The sequence below is a fragment of the Macaca mulatta genome, chromosome 12 (assembly GCF_049350105.2).
Source record: "Macaca mulatta isolate MMU2019108-1 chromosome 12, T2T-MMU8v2.0, whole genome shotgun sequence".
Classification (NCBI taxonomy): Eukaryota; Metazoa; Chordata; class Mammalia; order Primates; family Cercopithecidae; genus Macaca; species Macaca mulatta.
In genome coordinates this window covers 73152901-73178431 of record NC_133417.1, presented here as the reverse complement: position 1 = coordinate 73178431, position 25531 = coordinate 73152901, and the positions used below count along the sequence as shown (strand labels likewise).

General features: G+C 43.0%; 1 protein-coding gene and 1 pseudogene across 1 annotated transcript in view; both read left to right on the top strand.

Annotated features, from left to right (window-relative positions):
* The first annotated feature begins 10504 nt into the window (after positions 1 to 10504).
* STK39 (serine/threonine kinase 39) overlaps positions 10505 to 25531 on the top strand; it is a 293026-nt gene continuing 277999 nt past the window's right edge. The window contains exon 1 of the mRNA XM_001102299.5: positions 10505 to 10904. Coding sequence (XP_001102299.3) covers positions 10688 to 10904 — 217 coding nt within the window. The 5' untranslated portion in view covers positions 10505 to 10687. The remainder of the gene's footprint in view (positions 10905 to 25531) is intronic.
* On the top strand, positions 21533 to 24055 carry LOC144333550 (PHD finger-like domain-containing protein 5A pseudogene; annotated as a pseudogene).

Genomic DNA, 25531 nt, shown 5'->3' with positions numbered 1-25531 from the left:
TTAGCCAGGCATGGTGGTGGGCGCCTATGATCCCAGCCACCCAGGAGGCTGAGGCAGGAGAATCACATGAACCTGGGAGGCAGAGGTTGCAGTGAGCCAAGATCGTGGCATTGCACTCCAGCCTGGGTGACAGAGTAAGACTCTGTCTCAAAAAAAAAAAAAAAAGGTTCAAACTCAAAGTCAGTGTCCCCAGCTTCATCAGGATCCTCCCACATGTTCCCATTCCAAGTTGTAGGGTCCCATTATTTTCTGATCAATGCCCTCACTTTAGCAGTAGACATCAAGCGAGGCTGTGCATGCAACTTTCATTCCAAGTTAGCCACTCACATGATAAGGGCTCTTATGTCTGTTTTTCCACAATTTCAGCTCCAGAGAAAGATAAGACTCTCACTCAGGGCGATCTTAGCAGATTTGAGGCTCAGTATCTGCTTCTGAAGCTGGGAGATAGAATCCATGAGTTCATCATTTTCTTTCATCACTTTGTCCACTGAACTTAGGAGCAACCAACCAGCTTCATTATGTTCCTTGGTTCACCACATATGGTCAAAGGTATTACATAAAGAGTCACTAAACTCTTTGCCTCTCATGAGCCATGAATCAGGAGTGTCAAATGCATTTATTTTGCATAACTCTCTAAATAGTTCACACCAAGGACTATCAGTGTTCTCCATACTATTAGAAGTTGAGTCCTTAGCATTTTGGGGTCTAATCATATTAAGCAGCCAACTCCAGAAACCCAAAATCCAATGAAAGAACTCCATCGTCAATATTCTGTTCCTCTAGAACAACTCCTGGTATCAAAATCTGTATTAGGGTTCTCTAGAGGGACAGACTAATGAGAGATATATATATCTCATTATATATATTTATATCTCTTTATATATTTATATATATTTATATCTCTCTATATATAAATATAAATATATATATTTCTTTATATATATATTTATATCTCTTTATATATATATAAAGGGGAGTTTATTAAGTATTAATTCACATGATCACAAGGTTCCACAATAGGCCGTCTGCAGGCTGAGGACCAAGGAGAGCCAGTCCAAGTCCCAAAATTTAAGAACTTGGAGTCCGATATTCGCGGGCAGGAAATGTGCAGCATGGTAGAAAGACGCGGGCTGGGAGGCTAGGCCAGGCTCTCATTTCACATTTTTCTGCCTGTTATATTTTAGCCTCACTGGCAGCTGATTAGATTGTGCCCACCTAGATTAAGGGTGGGTCTGCCCTTTCTAGCCCATTGACGCAAATGTTAATCTCCTTTGGCAACACCCTCACAGACAAACCCAGGATCAACACTTTGTATCCTTCAATCCAGTCAAGTTGACACTCAGTATTAACCATCACAGGTTTACTTCTTTTGGTCATGTTGCTTTAATTGTCGTTTGTCATGTCTGATTCAGGAAAGTCACCATGACCATTGAGGTTTTTAAAGTTGTCACCCCGTTGGGAGCTGTTTGACCCTGTGCTTTCCTAGTTAGTGTGGCTTTCTTGTGTCACAATGATGTTCTCAGGGCTACCATAGATATTTTCAACTCTGGCTACACTTTTGAGTTATCTGGATGCCTGACTTCTACCTGCAGACTGTGATTTAGTAGAATGCAGGTGAGACACAGGAATGAGAATTGTTGACAAGTTGCACAGGTGACTTTGATACTCAGCCAGACTGAAGAACACCTGGATCACCTGTGCCTTACTCTGGGGATAAGCAAAAGGCTGTTCTTCCTGGTCTGATGTAAGCATGGGCTCTATGCCCATTAAAACATGCTGTGCAAAGTGTGCAAATAGTGCTCCACAGGTCTGATGTGGACTACAAATGTTTTGTTTGTCCTGCAAAGTATTATTGTTTTTAAATTGTGAAATATTTCAAACCTACAGAACAGTAGGGATAATAGTGTGATAAAAACTCACACACCTACTGTCCAGTCTAAGAAATCTTCTTATTTTGCTCTATTTATTACATATTTTTATTAAAGTAATAAAACTTCATAGATGCAATAGAAGCCCTTCGTGTACCTTTTCCCTACATTCCTTCCCTCCCTCCCTCTCCAGGGGTAACAACTGGATTTGGAATTTATCATTCCAATCATTTTTCACTAAATATGTATTCAAAGACTGTATTTAGTGTTCTCTTGTTTTTAAGCATTAAGTATATGGTACAGATTCTGTACAGTATTTTATAAAGTTGGGCCAATATTTTAAAACTGAGACATTTCACATGAAATCAGATTTGTTGCCTTCTCTTGAAACAACAGGAAGGTCTGGCAATGCGGGACTAGCTTTCTGGCAGGACAATGTGCCTTACTGGGCCAAGGCTCTTTGGTGTGACATGGTCCCACTAGTCACACTGTGTAGACATATGCACATGCACCTGGACTGTGTCTCCTTTGATGCAGATCTGGCCCCTGATACTGAACTTCCTTCCATTCCAATTCTTTTCTCTCCTCAAGGCCATTTCTGCTGTCCTCTCCTAAGTGCTGAATGCCAAAGGTGTCTGCCTCTTACTGTATCTCTCGCTGCCTCTCCTTCTGCTCTCTCTTTTCTCTGGTTTTCATTTTTATTTTCTTGCCATACCCTGCCATTTCTTTTCTTGACTTTAGTACCAGAAGGACCTGGGTTTGTTTTAAAGACTTTGTCCATCCATAGTAAAAGAAGTTTTTTTGACTAGTAAACCTGACCCATCTTAATACATCTGTGACCTCTAGTTTGGACCATTCTCTCTAGTTTTGTTTTTATTTTTATTTTTGTTTTCTTTTCTTTCTTTTTTTTTTTTTTTGAGATGGAGTCTCACTCTGTTGCCCAGGCTGGAGTGCAATGACATGATCTCAGCTCACTACAACCTCTGCCTCCCAGGTTCAAGAGATTTCTGGCTAATTTTTGTATTTTTAGTAGAGATGGAGTTTCCATGTTGTCCAGGCTGGTCTCGAACTCCTGACCTCAAGTGATCCGCCTGCTTCGGCCTCCCAAAGTGCTAAGATTACAGGCGTGAGCCACCTCACCTGGCCCATTCTCGCTAGTTTAAGTGTTGTTCACGTTTTGGAGCTCCAGAAGGCTGGACACTGGATAAAGTGGACTTTCACTAGGTTATACAGTTCTTAAGGGCTGAGATTCTTTTATCTATTTTACCCACAGCAGTTGGCAAAGTGCCACGCACTTAATCCCTAAGAATGTACTTACAGAATGAATGAATATTGATGAGTTAAATTGTGTTTTATTACATACATCCTTTTTAATAAGCCAGGCCAGTCCCTGGCCCTCCTTTATTTTTCAGAATACATGTAACCCAAGATGTCTCTCCAGATAAAGATCTGAGCCTGGCAGGGGAGGCGCGGAGCAGAGACAGAAGAGTGTTTAGGGCTTATGGTGGTTTTGATGGGAAGTTTTTTGAATAGAAAAGAAGTAAAAGGCTTTCAGATATCCTTGGTATTTGTAAGAATCTGAAGGTGAGAGGGATAAACAAAATATTTTCAGAAAGTGCTGTTTCATGTGTAATGAATGGATTCCTCTTGAAGTGGTTCTTCAACAGAGATTGCACTAAAAAATCAATTGCTTTAAATTACATTTTTATGTCATTCTGCCTGGGTCGGGACTATCAGGCTTTAGACAGTTGACAGCATGAAAGAAATATGTCTGCCATACAGATGACTATAATGCCTTCTGGTGTTTTAGCCAAGGGCAATCCTTGCTAAATATGGAAGTCTTCCCCTATGGGTAGAGATAGTAGGGCTTCTAGTGAGTACTCTATCAGTACCCACATCAGGGTCAGAAACTTCTGAATTAATAAAAACACATTAACTGTCACCAGAGCTATTTTGTGTGTAATATAAAATGCAATAGAAAGTCAGTTTCAATAGCTGGTTGGGAAACAAATGAAAACACGTCTGGAAGTTATAATTCTTATAAATTTAACCCATTAAATCAAACGTGATGAATTTACGATGCAATGTCTCTGCAATAATTCAATCTAAAATAAATCCTCTTTCTGTTTATTGTTTGGAAATAGGTAGTAATGACACCTGAACACTAAATTGTGCTAATCCTAATAAAATTGAGTTACACCAGTTCTGGACTTTGGGTAATAGCATTAGTTGTGTCAGTGGAAGGCACATGACACTTCTGTCATTTTGTTCAGTGTGAGATGGCTTGGTCTTCAAAGTTAGAAAGGGTCATACATTCTCAAATGCATTTTTCAGATGGACATTTGCTGTCACTGCTGAGAATTCATTCAGATAGTTACTATGTCTGCAGTTTTCTTCTCATTTACAATAATATTAAAAGCGAGCTGTAAAGTCTAGGGCTTTGGTAAAAAGTGGCTGATTTTCTTTTCTTTCTTTCTTTTTTTTTGAGATAGTCTCACTCTGTTGCCCAGGCTGGAGTGCAGTGGCATGATTTCGGCTCACTGCAACCTCCACCTCCTGGGTTCAAGTGATTCTCCTGCCTCAGCCTCTCAAGTAGCTAGACTATAGGTGCCTGCCACCATGCCCGGCTAATTTTTGTATTTTTAGTAGAGATGGGGTTTCGCCATGTTGGCCAGGCTGGTCTGAAACTCCTGACCTCAGGTGATCCGCCCGCCTCGGCCTCCCAAAGTACTGGGATTATAGGCACGAGCCACTGCACCCAGGCAGCAGTGGCTAATTTTCATTAGTGCTCACTGCTAAAGCCAGTCCAAATAAAATGCAACTGGCTAAAGAGCAAATCCCATAATTCCACTGTCTAGTTTCCTAGGGCTTCTGAAAGTTGTCAGAATCAAAATGGAGTTGTGGCAAAAACCCTGACAAGCAGAACTGAGAAGGACAGGAAGGGAGGGCTCTCATGCACAAAAGGCTGCAAAAACCACAACCTTGCAAAAAGGACATTGCAACTTTATACACACACATATAGGCACACAATACTTCTGTGAGGACATCTGTCCAACAACTGCCTGTCCAACCTCAGACTGGTATTACTCCTGTTATTGATCCTTGTAGCCAAGGATCTGAAAACAATTATTGAATCCTCATTTTAAAACAAACAAACAAAAAACCTTTGTCTTCCTTTATCTCCATGAATACCCACGGAGTTTACTATGTACATGAACATCTATTCCAAAATAAGCACCATTTCCTTTCAGAGTCTCCTTCTCTGTTTGTTATTTAGGTTGACAGGCTGCTGTAACCAATACACATACTGGAGGGCTTAAAACAACAGAAGTTTATTCTTTCACAATCTGGAGGCTAGCTGTCCAAAATCAACCCTTTGGCAGGGCTGATTTTCTATGGGAGGCTCTGAGGGAAAATCTGTTCCTTGCTTCTTTCCTAGCTTCTGGTGATTGCCTGCTATTTTTGGCATTCTTGACTTGTAGACACATCACTCCAATCTCTGCCTCCATCATCACATGGCATTGTGTGTGTGTGTGTGTGTGTGTGTGTGTGTTTCTGTCTATTTGTCTCTGTGTCTAAATTTCCTCTTTTATTATAAGGATACCAGTCATTGTATTAGGGCCCAGACTAATCCAGTATGACCTCATCTTACCTTGATTGCCTCTGCAAAGGCTCTGTTTCCAAATAAGTTCACATGCCCAACTACCTGGGCTTAGGACTTCAACCCTTTTAGGGGACATGACTCAACCTTAATACCTACCTTCCCCTGAGACTGCTACCCCTGGGCCCTCCCAGTCAGAAATTCCAGAGCCATCCACTATACCACTACCGTGAGTGTGTGGGTCAGGCATGTTGCACATACCAGCTCATTTAATTCTTACATAGCTCCTATAGTCCTGGCTAATTGTCCCAATTTTAAGAAAACAGAGGCTCAGAAAATTTAGACTGCCAGCTAGAAAGTGTAGAACAAGGATTTCAATTCAGCCATGCCCTTTCCACCATGCCCTACCATTACCCTTATTCAAAAAAAGTTTGATCTTTGGCTTTGGAAGCAATTATTATAACCCAAGTCCAGCTCTTTCACAACTTTTCACTCAAACAGAGTTACCAAAAGAGTGGGTATGAGAGACTTGGCCAGGACAAATACTGGTGATCGATTTTCTCCAGACCTTAGAATATCTGACTATTTTCCACCATGCGATGATGATACTTTTGTGTTAGATTACATTTTAGCCATAGGAAAATGATCATCTGTCAAGAGAAGCTCTCACTTCTCCCATGGATGCATTTCTAAAACATTTTATAAATTGCATTTGTGCATATCCAGTTTTTTAATGCATTGGGGCTATTTGACTTTTAAAAGAATCTTATCTGTTGTCAAGTTCTATTTCTCTCTCCTTAAATAATTTTTAAAGTCACTTTCCTCATCATTATCCTCAATATAATAGCTAATATTTCCATTTCTCTAACTTGACTATTGCAGTGGCTTCCAATAGGTCTCTCTGCCTCCAGTTTCCTCCCATACAATCCACCCTTGACAGTGCTGACTCATTCTGATGCTTAAAAGCATGTTTTATGTATTTAAAAAGTGTTATATTAACATTTAACAAATATTTACGGAGTGTACTCTGTGCCAGGTGTTTTTCTAGGTACTGGGATACAGCAGTAACCCAAAGGAACAAAAAATCCTGCCCTCGGGGAGCTTATATTCTGCAAAGTTCATTCTTGTAATTATATATCTTTGCACCACATATTTTGCTACAAATCTTAGCAGACAGGAATAATGATGATGATGGTGGTGGTGGTTTCCATTTTGTTAAACTTCTATTATGTGTCATCCATTATCCTAAGCCATTATAACAACCCATGTGGTAGCTATTATTGTACTGATTTTTGCACAGGAGAAAACTGAGACTCAGACAGTGAAGTAAGTCCAAAGGCAGAGACTTAAAAAAATGAGGCTAGGCATGGTGGCTCACACTATAATCTCGGCACCTTGGAAGGCTGAGGTGGATCACTTGAGACCAGGAAGTTCAAGACCATCCTGGGCAACATAGCAAAACCCTACTTCTCCAAAATTAAATAAAAATTAGCTGGGCATGGTGGCGCACACCTGTAATTCTAGGTACTTGGGAGGCTGAGGAAGGTGGATTGCTTGTGCCCAGGAGTTAGAGGCTGCGGTGAGCCATGATCATGCCACTGCACTCCAGCTTGGGTGACAGAGCAAGACTTTGTCTCTAGAAAAACTGTTGAGCTGGGCACAGTGGCTCACACCTGTAATCCAAGCACTTTGGGAAGCCAAGTTGGGTGGATCACCTGACATCAGGAGTCTAAGACCAACCTGGCCAACATGGTGAAACCCAGTCTTTACTAAACACACAAAATTAGCTGGTGTGGTGGCACATGCCTGTAATCTCAGCTATTCAGGAGGCTGAGGCAGGAGAATCCCTTGAACCCTGGAGGCAGAGGTTGCAGTGAGCCGAGATCGTGCCATTGCACTCCAGCCTGGGTGACAAGAGTAAGACTCTGTCTCAAAAAAAATACAACACAAAACCCTGTCTCTACTAAAAACACAAAAATTAGCTGGGCGTGGTGGCAGACGCCTGTAGTCGCAGCTACTCAGGAAGCTGAGGCAAGAGAATCACTTGAACCAGGGAGGCGGAGGTTGCAGTTAGCCAAGACTGTGCCACTGTATTCCAACATGGGTGATAAGAGCAAGACTCTGTTTCAAAAAACAAAACAAAACAAAACATCGAAGGCAAGATTTGAATCCAGCACTTTCTTTCTTCAAGACATTGGCCACTTCACTACACATCCTGTCTTAGATGTTCAAAGGGTTTATGAATAAATAATGGAACTCTATGGAAGCTCTTTGTAATACAAATAACCACTGCAATAATCTGTTTATAAAATGAAAATGTGATATACTTACTTCACCTAAAGCATGGTTTGCCCTCCAGGGGACATTTGGCAACGTCTGGAGGCACTGTTGATAGTCACAATGTCAGCAGCAGTGGTGCTACTGGCGTCTAGTGCGTAGAGGCCAGCGTGCCTTCATCTGCTATGACTAGTATAACAAAATACCTTAGAGTGGGTAGCTGACAAACAACGGAAATTCATTTTTACAGTTCTGGAGGCTGAAAGTCCAAGATCAAGGTGCCAGCAAATTAGATATTTACTGAGGACTTGCACTCTACTTCATTGCTAGTGCCTCTAGCTGCATCCTCATTTGGTGGAAGGAGTCATCAAGCTCCTTCCAGTCTCATTGATAAGGGCACTACTAATCTAACTCAGGAGGGCTCTGTCCTCATGACCCCATCTCCTGCTAAAGGCTTTTAATACTATTACACTGCTGATTAAGTGTCAACATATGAATTTTGGGAGGACAGAAACATTCAGACCACACCACAGGAAAACAGACCTCTACAATGAAGGGAACTATCTGGCACAAAACAGTGCGGAGACTGAGAAACCCTGACACATCATGAGGCAGTTGGATACATTTTAAAAACATTTAGACCCTTATTTTTCCTTTCTATTTTTAACATCGCTGGCTGAATGTACTCTTTATGCATTGAAATAAACCTTGTTTATATTTTAAAGGCACCCGCCTCCATCCCCATATTTCAACTTAAATTTAGTAATGGATTTTCCGGGAAAAGTGCATATCAGTTGAACACTTTTACAAAACATATATTTCTAAGTTTTAAGTACCGTTTTACCCAATTGTTTACAGAAACATTAACTCTAATGCTTTGTATAATTTTAAAATATTATTCATACTCTGTTCTTCGTTTATAAAAATGATGCCAAAGAGCAATGCCAGGGGACGTTCTTCTCTAAACCGATTGACTGTAGAAGTGATGGATCTGCACTGAGTCATCCACTCAAGCAAGTCTTCATCCTGGTAGCCCTTTGGAAAGCAGTTGACTAGAGACCGACATGTAGTCTGTGACTGTGGAACAGTTGTTTTTTCTGGGAGACTAACTGATCTGTGTTTGATTCAATTCTGTGACATTGATCTTGAGAGCATCATGTTTTCCTACTAAGTCCCAAGAACATTCCTGGCCTTCATAATCCCACCTCATGGTTTGAAAGTCAAAAATAGAAATTCATATGACAAAATGGAAGTCACATTCATTTGATCATTTTTTTTTTTCCTTTAAAAACAGTCCTTAAAAGTTCTTTGGGGTAGGGTGGAGGCAGCACTTGAAGAGGTCAGCAGCCATGGCTTGGTATAAAGAGCTCCCCTGTTCCTCAGAGGCCTGGAATTTGTTTACGAAGGGCTCTGTTTCTTGACAGACATGACAAGACACAGTTTTTGAACTCCTCTACATCGAAGAGTGTACACTTACTTCAGCATGAACTTCTGCTTCCAGACCAGGGCGAGGTAGCTGCTTTACTCCAACTTTCGTAATGCTCCAAGAGATTAAGTGCCCTCATCTTCAGTGGACATCAAAGTTTTGATTAGACAACTAACTTTTCTAATAAATTTCTGGGCTTCTTCTGAATAATCTTTCAAAAATTTTAGGGAGATTTCTGTACATACACTCGGGAGACAAAAATCATGATTTCCCTGGAGTTTTTATTACATCCTCATTATTCTTACCTATTTCTTCAGTAGTCCTAGCAATGAGAACCAGACAAGATCATCTTGGCCAAACGACCAATGCTATTGGTTTACTGCCCCGTTTCAGTTGGAGACAAGAATGGTGGATCCTCGTCACCTCCACGGAGGGAACACAGAGAACATTCACTGTTAAAATATGATACCTATAATCAGGAAAACCTATGGTTTTACCATAGCAGTTTTACAGATGAGGTTATTTTTGGGGTGTTGAAAAAGCAGCAATTAAAAGTTCCAACACAGTTTATTCATGCCTCAATAAATTATTTCCCTACCAAGTATACTCTAAAGAAACACCTAATGTCTGGCCTCAGTGTCCTCACGGGCTAATGTGGCAATTATTAAGCGTGTAGAATTTGAGCAAACTTTCTAAACCTCTCCTGCATGTCTTACTCTAATTCCACAGCCCCTTAAATCGCCTCCCTGGGATCCAAGCGGCTTGGAAAAAATGAAGGAAGTCTGAACAGCCAGGGACCTAAGGAATCAAGTTTCATTTACTAAGAAAAACTAGAAGGACTGCGATTAGATTAGGCAAGGTGGGAAAGGGATACTGGCAGGTAAAGCGCCGGAAAGTTACAACTTGGGTTATTTTCTAACTGGCGTCTTGCAAAGGGACACCGTGTAGGTATCCCGCTCGCTAACTTGTAAATGAACTTCACGTTCTCTTTGGTGGCAGGAGAATTCTGAATGTGAGAACCTGGCGGCCGTTCAACGACCCCGCCCTCGGGGTCCCCAGGGGGCGTCCTCTGGCGAGCCTGATTGTCTGGGGCGAAGGCACAGGACTAGCAGCGAGGGAGGAGGAGAACCAGGGCCGCCGGCCCCGAAAACACACACAAAGCGGCCTGACTCTCCTTTGGTGGGAACTTCCCCGGCCGCCAGCGGAGCGGGAACGGGAGGGGGCGGCGGGGCGGCGGTTCCCTTCGCCGAGGCGGAGAACAGCGCGCGCTAAGCTCGGGGCGCGCGGCGAGCGCAGCGGCCGCCGCCTCCTCCCTTCCCCGCCTCCGCCGGCGCTGCCTCCTCCCTCCGCCCAGCTCGGCCTCTCTTGCTCCCTCCCCTCCTGGCTGGCTTCGGCGGCGGCGGCGGGCGGGGAGGGCGTGCGCCGGCCGAGAGGTGTCGGCGGCGAGGCAAAGGAAGTTTCAAGTGGAAGGTCGTCCACCCGCCGGCGCGTCCTCCTGCTCTCCTCCGCAGCATCATGGCGGAGCCGAGTGGCTCGCCCGTGCACGTCCAGCTTCCCCAGCAGGCGGCCCCGGTGACAGCGGCGGCGACGGCCCCAGCGGCCGCGACAGCAGCGCCGGCCCCAGCAGCTCCCGCGGCCCCGGCCCCGGCCCCGGCCCCGGCCCCAGCCCCGGCGGCACAGGCTGTGGGCTGGCCCATCTGCAGGGACGCGTACGAGCTGCAGGAGGTTATCGGTCAGTGCTGCGGGCGCGGCGGGGCCGGCACAGGCCGGGCGCCGAGGCCGGGCGGGAGGCGCGGCCGGGGGCGGGAGGGGGCTCGGGATGCTGGGCTCGTCTGCATGCACGCCTTGGAGGCAGAGCGGCCAGCTTCAGGCCTACCGGCTTCAACAGTTTTTTTATTTTTTAAATGTATTTGTTCGTTCTCTGAGCGCTGGTGCTGCAGGAGGCGGCGCGGCGGATGTGACTCGCACTGCAGACGAGCCGCATGCTGCAAACTTTTATCTCCCGGATCGCCGGGGCGGTGGAGCTGGGGACCCGGCGGCGCCGCCGCATCTCCCTCCGCCCGCGTGCCGGGGCCGCAGCCCGTGGCCGATAGCCACGCGGACAGGCAGCCACGGGTGGGGTGGGGTTGCTGGGGCGCCGCCCTGGACTTCCAGTGCCCCGGGGGCCGCGTCCTGGGGGACTCTGCGGGCGCAGCAGCTCCTCTGCTTCACGTCGTTATCCTCTCGCCGTGGGTAACGGGGCCACGTAGAAGCCTCGGAGGCGCCAGTGCTTTCCCGAGGCCGGGGAGGATGCTGGCCTCTCTCCCTGACAGCCGCCACTCCACGCCCGCCTTGCAGCCCGGCTCTCCGCGCCACTCGGAGCGCCCGGGTACCCGCCTCCCTCCGTGCCAGGGTGCGCCGCCTGCCGCCCAGTCCGGCCCCCCGGGGAAAGCGGGTGCCCTGGCCTCCTGCCCTGCACCGGGCCGATGCTTCCCTCTGGTCCAGGCCGAGCTACAAGAGTGAAACCCGAGGCTGCCGGTGATCCGCTCCCTGCCTTTCGATGCCTTCTGGCCGGCTCACAAATATCACCTTATCTTACATTTTTAAATACCTGGCAGAGTCGCAGGGCTCGGCGTTACTTTTTCTTGGGCCAAGCACATGAAGGGCCAGGAGATTTGTTTTGTCCCTTCACCTATTGGATCATCCAGTTTGAGAGTCTTGTCACTTAGGGAAGCCTCCAGGTAAAGTGGGCCCTCAGCGTCTAACCTTACTGACGCAGGGATGGGATGTTGCCTTCCCAGAATCTTGGTATGTAAGTACAGCGATGAAAAAGGAGTTCAGCATATTTATCTTAAGTATTTTTTCTAACTTTCACTTAAAAAAATTCGTCACCTCCCTTTAAAACAAAACAGCTACAAAAATTTCATTAGGTGTTTAAATGAGCCTTTATCACCTGCTGTTGTGGAATAAAACATAGCATAGACGAAAATATATATATCACTATATGCGTAGAAATACGTGAGAAAATGTTGGGCAGGTCAGTAACCTAGGATATATACAAGCTTCAGATAACCTATAATAGGCATCTGTAGACAAAATTCTTTGAAAACCCAGATCTTCCATAATTTTTGACCAAAGACTCTCATGGGGTGAGTCTTCATGTCACTGCCTGAAATAAATAGCTTCAGGGACTTCTCAAAGCCTGGAATATTCCATGGAAACCTCTTTAACCTGGCATATAAGCCCTGTACCCTCAACCTGCCTGCCTCTTCCCATTGTCTCCTCTCACTGATTGCTTCCTGAATACACCGATGTCTTCCGCACATCTGGTCTTCCATTCTTTGCTGCCTTGCAGAGGCTCTTCCCTCCCGTGAGTGCCCATCTTTGTGTACTAAATCTCACTCTGCTTCCAAGGTGAGTGTGAATATTCTTTGAGAGGCCCTCTGCTTTCAAGGCAAAATGCTGTGGTTTCTTCTGCCCCTCTTTTTACAGACTTTATAGCATGTAACCTCATAGTTGTTATTTGTGCAACAAGATCTGAAGGCCTGCTATGTCCCAAGCATTGCCCCAGTTGCTAGCAATATAGAAATTAACAAAAGATCCCTGCCCTAAGTTGTTAGGAGACATAGGGAAAGGATCCTATAGGATGTGATGAGTAAGTGCTGGGAGAGCCCGAAGGAGGGAGTAACTGCCAGGAGAGAGAAAGAAGCAGAGTATTTCTTAGTAGAGGTCATATTTGAGCTAGGTTTTAGGTCTGAGTTTGTAAGGTGCTTAATTATTTCCACTGTTACCTTCAGTAACCAGCTGTGAACTCTGTTTCTGACAGGAAGAGGTGGGCCATAAAAGTTGAATAATGGTATCTACCACATAATTTTCCATAGAGTCCACAGGATTGGTAGAACTTATAATCAATTTATATACCTACTTGGTTAATTATTAGGGTTAAAATACAGACGTTGCCTTTTGAAAACAGTATTTTTTTGGTGAACTAATAAAATCTGAGTTTAAGTTGAGTGGGATTAATGGCAGAACTTCTTTCAGTTTGCAGTCCCAGCGGTGTTAATTATGGTGGTCAATTTAGTGGGAAAAAAGAAACACCTGCTTATTCTACCCTGACTTTTGCACATTTGCATTGTGGGAAGGGCTTTTCTATGAAAAATATGAAGTTTATCTCATATTTTCCCAACTAAAAGAGAAAGAGATGGCCTGTGTGGGGGCCCTGTTATTGAAAAATCAAATTGCTAGAATAGGTTTTTCGCAAGGGCTTCATGTTTATAGGGAATTACAAACCTGTTTCCATTTAGGGTTTAATGCTAGTTGAGCGATTAAGACTGAACTTGTGGTTAAGCACTTTTCCTTAAACATTACATGCAGAAGTTAGCAGTTCAAACACTGAACCAGTTTCAACATGAACGCCAGTTGACAGCCTTTGCTTCTACCCGCCATACGGCAGGTGTCATATGATATGACTCCAGCAGTGTGAACCGTGACCAGCAGCAGGAGGCTCAGATGTGCCTGAGCAGAAAGCCAAAGGAGGCACCATGTTTTAACTTTCCAGCATGGCATGGGCACGGAGGACTTTTTCTTTATTTCCTTCTGGGCAGAGTTTGGGGCCCGCAGGATTAGGAGAGAGTAAGTTTCCTAAAATCCAAACAAAGCACGTTCAGTTGTTTGACTTCTGTTTTAGAAAAATAAACACAGGATTTTGCAAGCCTAAAAATAAAGTTTTCTCTTTATTGTATTGTTGTTCTTGTGTTTTAAAAGGTCGGTGGAGAAACTGTAATGCTCTTAGGAGTATTCTGGTTCAGAAGTTTATTCATGACCTGGAAGTGATGTAGAATCGATTGGAAGGAGTTTTATATTTACAGAGGGGTTAAAAATGTTGGAAATTATTAAATTCCTTCTTCTAGCCATTGATATCCTTGTCTTAGTAGATTTCAAATATTTCTATCTTTTTGGAGGCTTTCCGACCTGTTTATACTCTTCAGCCTTCTTAATCTTTGTTCCGTACCTCTCTAAAGAAGGAATTTGGGGGTGAGTTGAGCCCCCAAAGGCAGGTACCCCTACCTTTAGAAGTATAAGGGGCACTTAAAGCTATGCCAGTTGAAAACTTAGTTTATTTGTTGGTGGTATTAATAATATTACCTAGATTTGCTAAACAGGGAATGAAAGTGAATCATGTAAGTGTTTACTTGGCCGTCTGTAATGGAATGGAGCTTCTCATTCAAAGAGTGGTAGTCACTGAAGTACCAGTTTCTGTATTTGAATCAGATGATTCCAGCAGTGTTGTTATCTTTGCTGAATTTCTTCTGAGAAACACTAGACTCCTGCCTCAACGTATATGTTTGATTTTCTTAGTTTTTTTTTTTTTTTTTTTTTTTGCAGGATGCACCTCTCTTTATGTAGTTTTATACTAGATTTCTCAGTGTTGCTTCACTTTTGTCCTGGGTGGTCATTTAGAATGACCTAAAAGTAACAAATTGCCATCTTAGTCAACAGGAAGAGTTTGAGTTCTAGAATCCTGGACGTGGTTTGACAGAGGGTTCCTTTGAATGCTTTATTTCTCTCCTATGAGGCTTTGTTTATCCATTGAGGTGTGTTTTCCTCAGGTCCAGGTAATAGTGCATATGGCCAGGTCTTTAAGCCTCTCGTAAAATGAGATTGTAAACAGCCCCGGGCATTCCCACTTCGCTCTGTGTTCTCAGAGTTTCTGTGGATTTAAATGGTTTGGGGATTAGAACTGGTTTTTATAGATATCCTAGAGGCAGTCTGAGGACAGTGGTACCTTTGCTGGCACTGGGGTAAGGGGACCGGAGCGCTGAGTGTGTGTTCTGATCTCCCAGACCTTTACACCAGGCTGCCTTGGTGCTGCAGTGCATCTTTGACCTTGATTAGTTTTGTTTTTAAAATACTAAATGATGCCTGAGACACTTTGTCTCAAAGAAGACAGGGCTTTGATTTTAATTTCATTTCACTTATTTTTTATAAGTAGAAAAATGTATATAGAAATGTTCTTTTGTATTTTTTATTATTTTTTTTGATGCAGGGTCTCACTCTGTCGCCCAGGCTAGAGTGCAGTGGTGCAATCATACCTCACTGTAGCCTGGAACTCTTGGACTCAAGTGATCTTCCCACGTGAGCCTCATGAGTAGCTGGGACTATAGGTGCAAACCATCATGCCTGCCTATTTTTTTTTTTTTAATGAGTTGGGGGTCTCACTATGTTGCCCAAGCTGGTCTTGAACTCCTGAGCTAAGCGATACTCCTGCCTTGGCTTCCCAACGTGTTGGGATTACAGGTGTGTGCCTGGCCTCTTTATATATATAATTTTTCTTTTTTTTTTTTTTTTTTGTAAGACAGAGCCTTGCTCTGTTGCCTGGGCTGGATTGCAGTGGCACCATCTCAGCTTACTGCAACCTCCGCCTCCTAGGTTCAAACAGTTGTCCTGCCTCAGCCTCCCAAGTAGCTAGTATTACAGGCCCGGCTAATTTTTGTATTTTTTGTTAGAAACGGGGTTTCACCATGTTGGCCAGGCTGGTCACGAAGTCTTGGCCTCGAGTAACCCGCGCGCCTCAGCCTCCCAAATTGCTAGGATTATAGGTGTGAGTCACTGTGCCCGGCCTCTTTTGTATTATTTTTATTGTGGTAAAATATACACAACAAAAATTATACCATTTTAACCATTCTTAAAGTGTGCAATTCAGTAGAATTAATTATATTTACATGATAAATACTCTTTTAGCTGTCATGGGGCTGGGGGGAGATCTCAAGGTAAAAAGAAACTATGGTAAAGTGACTGCAATCCTTTATATATGTATTTGATTTTTAACTAATGATATTATGAATTCTTCCCTGACTTTTATGGTTTATTGTATACTACATTTACTGACGGTGTTTGAAAATAAGTTGCAGTAGTGCTGGCCCTGGAGTCCGACAGCCTGGTCTGTTTCATGTCCTGCAGTGGCAGTCACTGATGCTGCAACCTTGAGCAAATGACTTAGATGTGTCTGCACTCAGTTTCCTCATTGGTAACATAGAGATGATAAAAATAGGGTTGTGAGGAATGAGAGAATGTAAAGCACTGAGAATCGTGCCTGGCACACAGCATGCTTTCAATTAGTCTTAGCCATAACTTCTATAGACTTCATTTGCTAATCAGATGCAAGTTATCAGGAGAGAACACAGTCCTATCTTTGGCAAGATTCTGGAGTGGCTTGAAGAGTTTCTCTGCTATGCTTCTAGCAGGGAGGAGGTAGGAAGGAGAGGTTGTTCCCTAGTCCCACTCTTCTGCTGGGCTGCTGGAAGGGGCTTATAAGGGGAGAGGCCCCCGAGGATCTGGCTTCTCCTTGCACCTCCACTGCTATGGGAGGAAACTGAAGAGACCTGTGGAGCTCCTGGCGATTTGGACAGCTCAGGGGTTTAGGTGCCAAATGGCCCTCTGACAAGTGATGAGAGCATCCTGCGGGAAGGTTGCTGAAGAGGAGCAGCCCATTATGAGAGGGCTCTGAGAACAACCTGCTAAGACTGCACTTTCCTCCACCTCTGAGTTTGCCTGGAGGCTGCCATGCTGGCAGGAAATGCTGCTGACTAAAAGAAACACTCCCTGTGTGTCCCAGCCAGTGTGAGGACAGAGGCCTTCATTTTCAGATAAAGTCATCACCATGGCTTCCCTGTCTCCTTCTTTCCCTCTCTGCTTTTCCCTCAGTTTATAAATATTCTCAAGCCTGTCTCTTATCTTTAAATGACAAAAGAGAACAAAACAAAACACTCTCCCTGTTTCTTTCTCCTCTGGCTACTCCCTTATCTCATTTCTTCCTTTCACTGCTAAACTGTTTCAAGGAACCTCCCATTCCCTCTCTGCCCACTGCAGTCTGGCTTCTGCCCTTTCCCTGAGAAACCCAAGTTACTGTCTCTGAAATCACTGTGACTCTTCTGTGGCCAGAGCCAGTGGACACTGCAGTCCTTCTTTCTGCTCTCTGCAGGGTTAGGTGCCATCTTTCATTCTCCTTTTGGAAAGGCATTTGCTTGAGCTTCCATGCCATGCCTTCCTTCTGGACTTCCTGTACTCCGCTGCCTGCCTCGGATGCAGGATCCACATCTCTATCTGTTTGAGGCTTCAACTACCACCTCAAATGCCGAGATCTTCCTGACTATAGACCAGTGTTTGGACTACCTTTTTAATGTCTTCGTTTGAATGTTTCACAGGGACTTCATACAGTCAAACTCATTGTCTCTCCACCCTTGCCTCAGTCCTAATCTGGTTCCTTCTATATTCATCTTCTTGAGAGGCTGGCCATCCTGTACTTTCCTGTCTTCGTCCATCTCTCACATCTGTTTGGTCACCCAGTCCTAAATACTCCACCTCCTTGAAATCGTCTTTGATTTGACTCTGACTCTTCATGTCGGCCACCACTGGTTTAGTTCAGGCCCTTATCGATTCTTATTTGGATGATTGTAATAATTTCCTAATCAGGTTCCTTTTTTCCATTCTTGTTTCTGGCTGTAGTGTGCATTGCTACCGGAATGATACTGATATACCAAAATTCTTTATCACGTTTCTCCCAGGCTGAAACGCCTTTAGTAACTCTCCCATCATTCTCAAGACTAATTTGAAGCACAGTGCTTAAGGTCTTTTGGGAATTGTCTCTTGCCTCCCTTTTCAGCCACATCTTGTCATTTCCAGTCTCAGGACAGACTCTCCAGCCAGTGGGAACGTTTTGTAGTTGCTGAAATGCCTCTTCTAGGCAAGATTTCCCTCTGCTTGGAACACCATTCCAAGACCCTTATTCCAAGATCCTTTCTTCCATTTTCATCTATGTAGCAAAGAGCTCTGTCTCTTCTTTTAAATATCGCCCTTATTGAAGTATAATTTGCATGTGGAAAAGTGTACATATAAAAAATGTATATCTTGGTGCATGTTCATGAATTGAACACACCATGTAACCAGCACCCTGACTGGGCCTCCCTTCTCATACCCTGAACAGGTGGTTTCGTGTCACACAAATAATCTCTGCCTCTAGAGCCCCGCTCCTGACTTGCCCTTCAGGCTCTGTTGGGTCTTTCACTCCCTGGCAGTTCTCATACTGTCTGCAAATTGTTTCTTCCTTGCTAGCCTGGCTGTAGACTGTTAAGTCTTCTTTGAGGACAGGGTCTCTCATCTCCATACCCCGCATGTCATAATAGGTATTTAATAAATGTTTTCTGGATGAAGGTCTGAGTTTTGGATAAATACTCCCTCCCCACCTTGTGGAAGAGGAACATTGCCTGACGTCTAAAAATTTGCCTCGCTGGATCCTGAGGATTTGATCTTGCCTGTGGTTAATGATGGTGCTTATTTAGTTGCGTTTGGGCCAATCAGCTTAAAGGACTCTGTAGAAATTAGCTCATTAATCCTCACAGATGAAGAGTAAGCACTTTGAGTGCGTCCACCTGCATGTGTTGTGGAGGTAGGCATGCAGAGGCCTGGCTCTCCTGAGGTCATAGGACTGAGAGGTGGCCTTTCTGGCTGGATGAAAGGACCCAGAGCTCCCTGCCACAGTTCTGGCATCCATAGACATTGTAGGGTGGAGTGGGGAAGTCCCACACTGCCCTTCAAAAGCTCTAGAGCTTTGTTTTCTTGAGTATACCAGTGATCTCTGTCTCTTGCTGTTCATGTATTTATATATAACGCTCACCTTGTGCTGTGGAACGTCTTCCTGTGTAGGAATCAGGACTGCTGGAGACCATCAGGGATATAGGTGAAACACAGGAGCGGAACTGCAGAACAAGTGGCTTTCAAAGGTTGTTATGATGGCAGGAGTTCTATTTTTATAAATTATAAAAATATTTTTTTAAGGGACTGACAGGATAGGGTGGGTGTGGTACCTGCTAAGACCATAGAACCAGGTCATTCTTTTTAAGTCAAAACCGATCTAATAGATGTTATAATTCCTTTACAGTGTACTTTTTGGGAAAGTTTTTTTTCCTATTTAAATATAATTCCCCATGTAATCATGTGAAGTCATACATTCTCCTCTAGGATAGTTTTGTTTAGATTATACCAAAACAGCTCTTAGTCGAAGTGATTCAAGTGTTTCTCTTTTCCCTATCTGCCATTAATTGGCCAAGTTTTTGATACTAGACAAGAATTCAATATATTAATTAAAAAGTCATTTCAGACTTGGCTTAACTGAAAAGCAGAAGAGAAATAAAAATCCTTTAGAGAATGGATTGGCAGTACTTTATTTCTAGAGTTGATTTAGATAAATACTTTGGAATCTGTTGTGAGTAAATGATATATTTCAAATTTCTTCTCACTTGCCAAACAGTCATTTGAGAATAAACTCTGGCTTAGCTTTAAGAAACTTCTTGGACATTGAGGATTGAGATGAATTGACCTTTTAAACTGATTGTGTAGTTTGATATATGGGAAAACATTTTAAGATAGAAATGGTAGAGACCTCTACATTCATATTATCCCTGATTTTATTTTGAAACCTCTTCCAGGTAAGTGGCATTTAGTATAATTCTCAGAAGCCTAGTATTGGGGGTGCTCATGGGATTCTTCCCTTAGGTAAAAATACACATTTTATTGACATTTATGGGTTTAGGTTTCTAACCTTTAGTTACCACTGGAGCTATTTGTCAGAAAAACTAGATGGAAAGTAGAGGTGGATGACCTCTATGATAGATCTTCATTCAAGGAGTATTTTGGAAGCCAGTGACCTGTGATAGTTGTGAGACTTCTCATAATCATTCTGTGGATTAATTCTTAGAAGAATCAATGATTTTGTTTTGAACTGGTTGCATCAATTTGAACCAGAGTTTGTATTAAGGGTATTCCAACTGCTTATTTCCTACTCTGTTTAGTCTGGGGATTGAAAAAGAGTTATATTTTGGGGGGTTGGTGCCTATTGACCTATCCTGTGTAGCTTAGATTTTAATTTGAATCATCTGGTTCTCTTTCTTTCTCTCTGGCAATGTCACTATCTCTCTTTGTTTAATTATGGGGTGCCTCAAGAAAGCAGAGTAAGAGGAGCAGCAGATGGGGGTTCCTGGGGAAAGAATGGCAGGTCATTGCTGGCTTTTATAAGTAAGTTCCTAGGGTGGCACAAGAGTATAGAGAGAATTAGGAAATTTAATTTTAGAAGAGACCAAAGGAAAAAAAATCCATCCCAGCTGCTTTGTCTTGTAACTGAAAACTCTCTAATGGCCAAAGTTGAAGAAACTTGCCTATGGCCACGAAGTCCTTAGGATCCCAGACTCATGATTCTGCCCTAATTCAGTATTTTCTTCCACTTATATCACATTGTTTCCTTATTGGTGTAAAGACAGATGTTAGAAATGTTATTGACTTGGGCCAGCTGCGGTGGCTCACGCCTGTAGTCCTAGCACTTCGGGAGGCCAAGACAGGCAGATCACAAGGTCAGGAGTTCGAGACCAGCCTGGCCAATATGGTGAAACCCCGTCTCTACTAAAAATACAAAATCATTAGCCGGGCGTGGTGGCACGTGCCTGTAATCCCAGCTACTCAGGAGGCTGAAGTAGAAGAATTGCCTGAACCTGGTAGGCAGAGGTTGCAGTGAGCTGAGATCGCGCCACTACACTCCAGTCGCGCCACTACACTCCAGCCTGGGCAACGACAGAGCGAGACTCCGTCTTAAAAAAAAAAAAAAAAAAAAAAAAAGATTATTGACTCAATAAATTTTAAACTATTAAAACTTTTTTTTTTTTTTTTTTGGTAGAGATGGAATCTTACTATGTTGCCCAGACTCTTCTCAAACTCCTGGCCTCAAGTGATTCTCCTGCCTTGGCCTCCCCAAAGTACTGGGACTACAGGCATGAGCCACTGCACCCGGCCTATGACTCAATTTTAATAGAGTAAAAATATATCTGAGAACATATTTATTATGTAGGAATCAGTAAAAATCTATGCCTTTAGGGGCATTAAAATGATTTTTATTTACCTATATTTATTCATCAGGGCATGTTTATATGTAAACAGACAGTGTCTTCATTTCAGCCATCACCTTTTGCCTGGCCTATTACAGTAGATTATATTTTTAATCTTGGGTGATCATCTGTCAGTGAGGTGGCATGTGTGTTGTAAAGTAAGGTTGAGGAGCAGGAAGTTGAGTGTTGACGAAAAGTACGTGAAATAGACATACTGCATGACCGATCATTAGTTGGAGGGAGGTGGTCCCTTAGGCGGGGCTGGTATTTTATAACAGAGCAGCAGCAGTGTTCCCAGAAGAAAGGGGCTAGCACCACACTGTCTAGCTTGGTAGCCACTAACCACATGTGGCTATTTACATTTAAATTAATTAAGTAAAATTAAAGAAATAGGATATAGTCCTTTGGTTGCACTAGCCACATTTCAAGTGCTCACTAATGAACTGTGGCTATGACTGCCTTATTGGATAGTGCAGATACAGACTGTTTCCCTCCTTACAGAAAGTTGTATGGGATGGTGCTGAATGGTAATTTCTTGAAAGTGTTCAAAGACTGGCTAAATACTACTATAATGGCTGTAGGTAGTATGAGGCCACCTTTTTATAACATGCAAAGGTATTGCCACTGACTTAGTACAAAAAGGAGACACTCATCACCTGATTTTTAAAAAATCTTTTGTTTTCACTCTGCCTATTTGCAAGCTAGTCAATTCATCTTTTCAGAGGAAGAGTATTCTTGTGTGTGGTGAAACAGATACCCCTGTTGACTCAGGAGGATAGTTTTGAAGTATAAGTTTTTATCTTACTGACTTACATCATTTTGGAAATGTTCTTGTGATGGCTAAACACGGATTCTGTCCAAATGAAACCTAGTACTTTCAGAAATATCTAAATGTGACATTTCTTTAAAAAGATCATTTTAGAGTCTTTGGGTTGGATATCGTAGTCAGAAATCACTTCGGTTTGTCTTATGTTATGAAGAAGGGACTGATTATATAGATTTAAAAAATGAAATTACAGAGAAATTCTGAAATTAACCCTAATTAGGAAAAATAATACCAAAATTAATTTTAGTCACTTAAACGATGAATTTGAATCGTAGTCCCTTCTTTTCCTTTGAGTTAGAAACATTTTGGTATTTGAATGATTCAAGGATTAATAGTTTATCCTTACAAAGCAAGTAAAACATCATTTAAGCCAGTACCTTAATAGAAATTCAAACTCAGCAAGCACTATTTGGGTAGGGTACCTGCTCTTTTGGGAGAAGGAATTAATGACTGAGGGGTGGGGAAAAAAATCTGTATAGGGGGATTAAGTGGGTTTAATTTTGGGCAATTCAGGAACAGTGTGTGCTTTCTCACATTTAGTGTCCCTTGAGTGACTGGAGCTGTAGCGGAGAATGTTTTACTATGTAATCCCTTTAAAATTTTTCCTTGTATATGCCCTTTCAAGTTTCTGAAGTCTTAAACCCAGTGCCTGACCTTAAACACGAGTTGTTGTGGAAACATTTTTAATATGGCACCTTTCCTGGGTAGTCGGGGGTGGCTGAAATAGGACTAGGGAAAGTGTTTCTGTGTAGTTTCAAATTGTGATCATTAGGATGAACTTAAGAATAGTAATATTTTTGGCATAAGTCAAGATCGGGGCTAGAGTGTTTATCTTTAATAAAGTAAATACCCACCAGTTGTTTAACAAGTGACGATCTCTGATCTCTAGGGCCAAGAGATGCTGAGCCTCTCAGTTCATCTGTAGCCATTTTTCTGATTGTCTTCATAAATGCTACAAGACTTTCTGAAGGCTATAATTTCATGTCCTGTTCTTTTTTCTTTTTTTTTTTTTTTTTTTTTTTTTTGAGATGGAGTCTTACTCTGTTGCCTGGGCTGGAGTGCAGTGGCACGATCTCGGCTCACTGCAACCTCCGCCTCCCGGCTTCAAGCGATTCTTCTGCCTTAACCTCCCGAGTAGCTGGGATTACAGGCACCCGCCACTACGTCTAGCTAATATTTTTTTGTACTTTAGTAGAGACAGGGTTTCACCATGTTGGACAGGCTGGTCTGAAACTCTTGACCTCGTGATTTGCCCACCTCAGCCTCCCAAAGTGCTGGGATTACAGGCGTGAGCCACTGCACCTGGCCTTCATGTCCTGTTCTTTAAAGCCCATTGGAAATAGATAATATAGGCAGCTTTGTAACTTATATTTTTGCTTAAACAGCCTTTATGGAAAAGGGGGATAGTTGAAGTTCCAGTGACTAGGACAGGTAAAACTTACAGTTGGATGCTCGTTTTGTTCATCTATCATATTAAAAAATGAAATTATTTTTAGCCATATGTAGTTGTTTAAAACTAAATATTTCCTTGTCTTTTGGAGCTACCTGGAAGAGAGGGAGTGACAAAAATAGGAAAGATGATCTTTATGAGGTATGACTGACTTTAAATTAATCATATCAGAATTGTTATATACAGAAAGTGTTCTTTCCTTCAGGGGGTGTGTGGGAGGGTGTCCATTTTTACTTTATAGCTACATTTTTTTTAAATGAAAACTTAGATCTTTTGCCACAAGCAGGCTGATGTTGCCATCGGAAGACTGGGTGAAAAATGTGATGGCGAGTGTGTGATTTGTGACTCCTGTGTGTGTCCCTGCACTCTGATGATGTGATGAGTGTAACTATGGATCTTACCAGGGGCACCGTGTGATCCGTGGAGGTCTTGGAGTCTCTGGTGCCTATTATTGTAAGGAGTGCACCATCCAGGAGAAGGACAGAGATGGCTGCCCAAAGATTGTCAATTTGAGGGGCTCTAAGATCTCTTCTATGAACGCAAAAAATATGGCTTCAAGAAGAGGTGATTGGTGGGTGGCCCCTTCCTCCCCCCACATCAAGCTGCTGCAGCTGCCAGAAAAGATGCCTACTACTACCAGCAGAAAGGGAGCGAAGCCCAGAGCATCACCAGGAGTGTCTGCTAGTGTACTGGCACTTGGCCACCTCCTCCTCTCCCTTCACCTGGACACATGGTAGGGATGGAAAAGGATTCTTCACAGAGCACTCTGGCACACTGTATCAGAGAAAAATTGATAGATTAGTTAATGGTTTTTCTTGAATTCGAGAAGCAAAGATCTGTTCTCCATATTGATATGTTCTCCCTCAACCAAGATCTTCTAAAAAGAAATAGTATTTTAGTCTTTGCTTGAGGAGTTGACTGTGAAGCTACGCCCAGTGAAAAGTATGTTCTTGCAGCAGCTCTGGTGGCAGCTGTCCTTGAGGAACCTTCAGAGTGTGGTGGGAAGCTATCAGAATAAGAAATGTAGCCATTTACTCTTTTAACACTTGTGCTGGTGTCATGTTATTTTCCTTCTGAGAAATTGAAAATCCTTTCTGTTGTTATTATTTTGATAAAGGTGGTGTTTATTTTCTGGTAAACAACAACAACAACAAAATTAGCCATTTCTATCAGTCCTCCTATGAAGAAATGAGACTAATTTTCTAAGGTGACATTAATTTGCTTTTAAAATACTTCCAAAAATGTTTTAAGCAATGGTATTTGTATTGGAATAAGTATGTAACCTTACAGAATGACTCTTTAGCATGATAGTGATGTTAGTTGTTTACCATCAGTTTTGTTTACTATTATTTGTAATAAATTCTGGATCACTATTTCATAGAAGTGATAAGACTAGGACTTGGTTGGAGATTACAGTGAGCTGTTGGCACAGAGGTAGGGATTGCAAAAGTAAAAGCTGATGGTGGCTGAGAGGAGTTTGGTAGGGTGGTGGATGGGATTCTACAGTCAGGTCTGCGAAGCCAGGGAGAAAATGGATGGACTCATTCCGAGGCAAAGACTAGTACACAGCAGCAAGAGACCTCAAGAGACCTCAGACCTGAGCAGGTCTGAGAAAGGGGGAGAATAAGAATTTGGGGGCATTTCCAAGTTTACAATTTGCAGGACTTGACAAGGGGTCAAGGCAAGGAAATTGGCAGGGAGAGTGTAATTTTTCCAAGGATGATTCAGCAGCAGCCTCTTGTCGAGGTAGGTACCTCTTTTGAAGTTTTGCCATCAAGGGTGCCTCTGACAGACTGAAAGGCTCGGTTCTCTCATCATGAATTCTGAAATTCACTGTATCAGCTATCTATAGCTGTATAACAAACCACCCCAAAACTTAGTGGCTTAAAGTAAGGACCATTTTACTTGCTTATAATACAAGTTAGCAATTTGGGTTTGGCTGGGCTGGGCAATTCTTCAGTTTGGGGTCAGACCCATGGTCAGCTTGGCTGGGGCTCTGTTTTCAAATGGTCTCACTTGCGTGTGGGGTGGTTGGTGGTGGCTGTTGACTGGCCCTCACTTTTCACTGATTTCTCATCCTGAAAGAAACTTGCCTGAACTTTGTTTCTTGACTGCAGCAGTGTTCTAAGATAGTGAGAATGGAAGCTGCAAGGACTCTTGAGGCCTACTCTTGG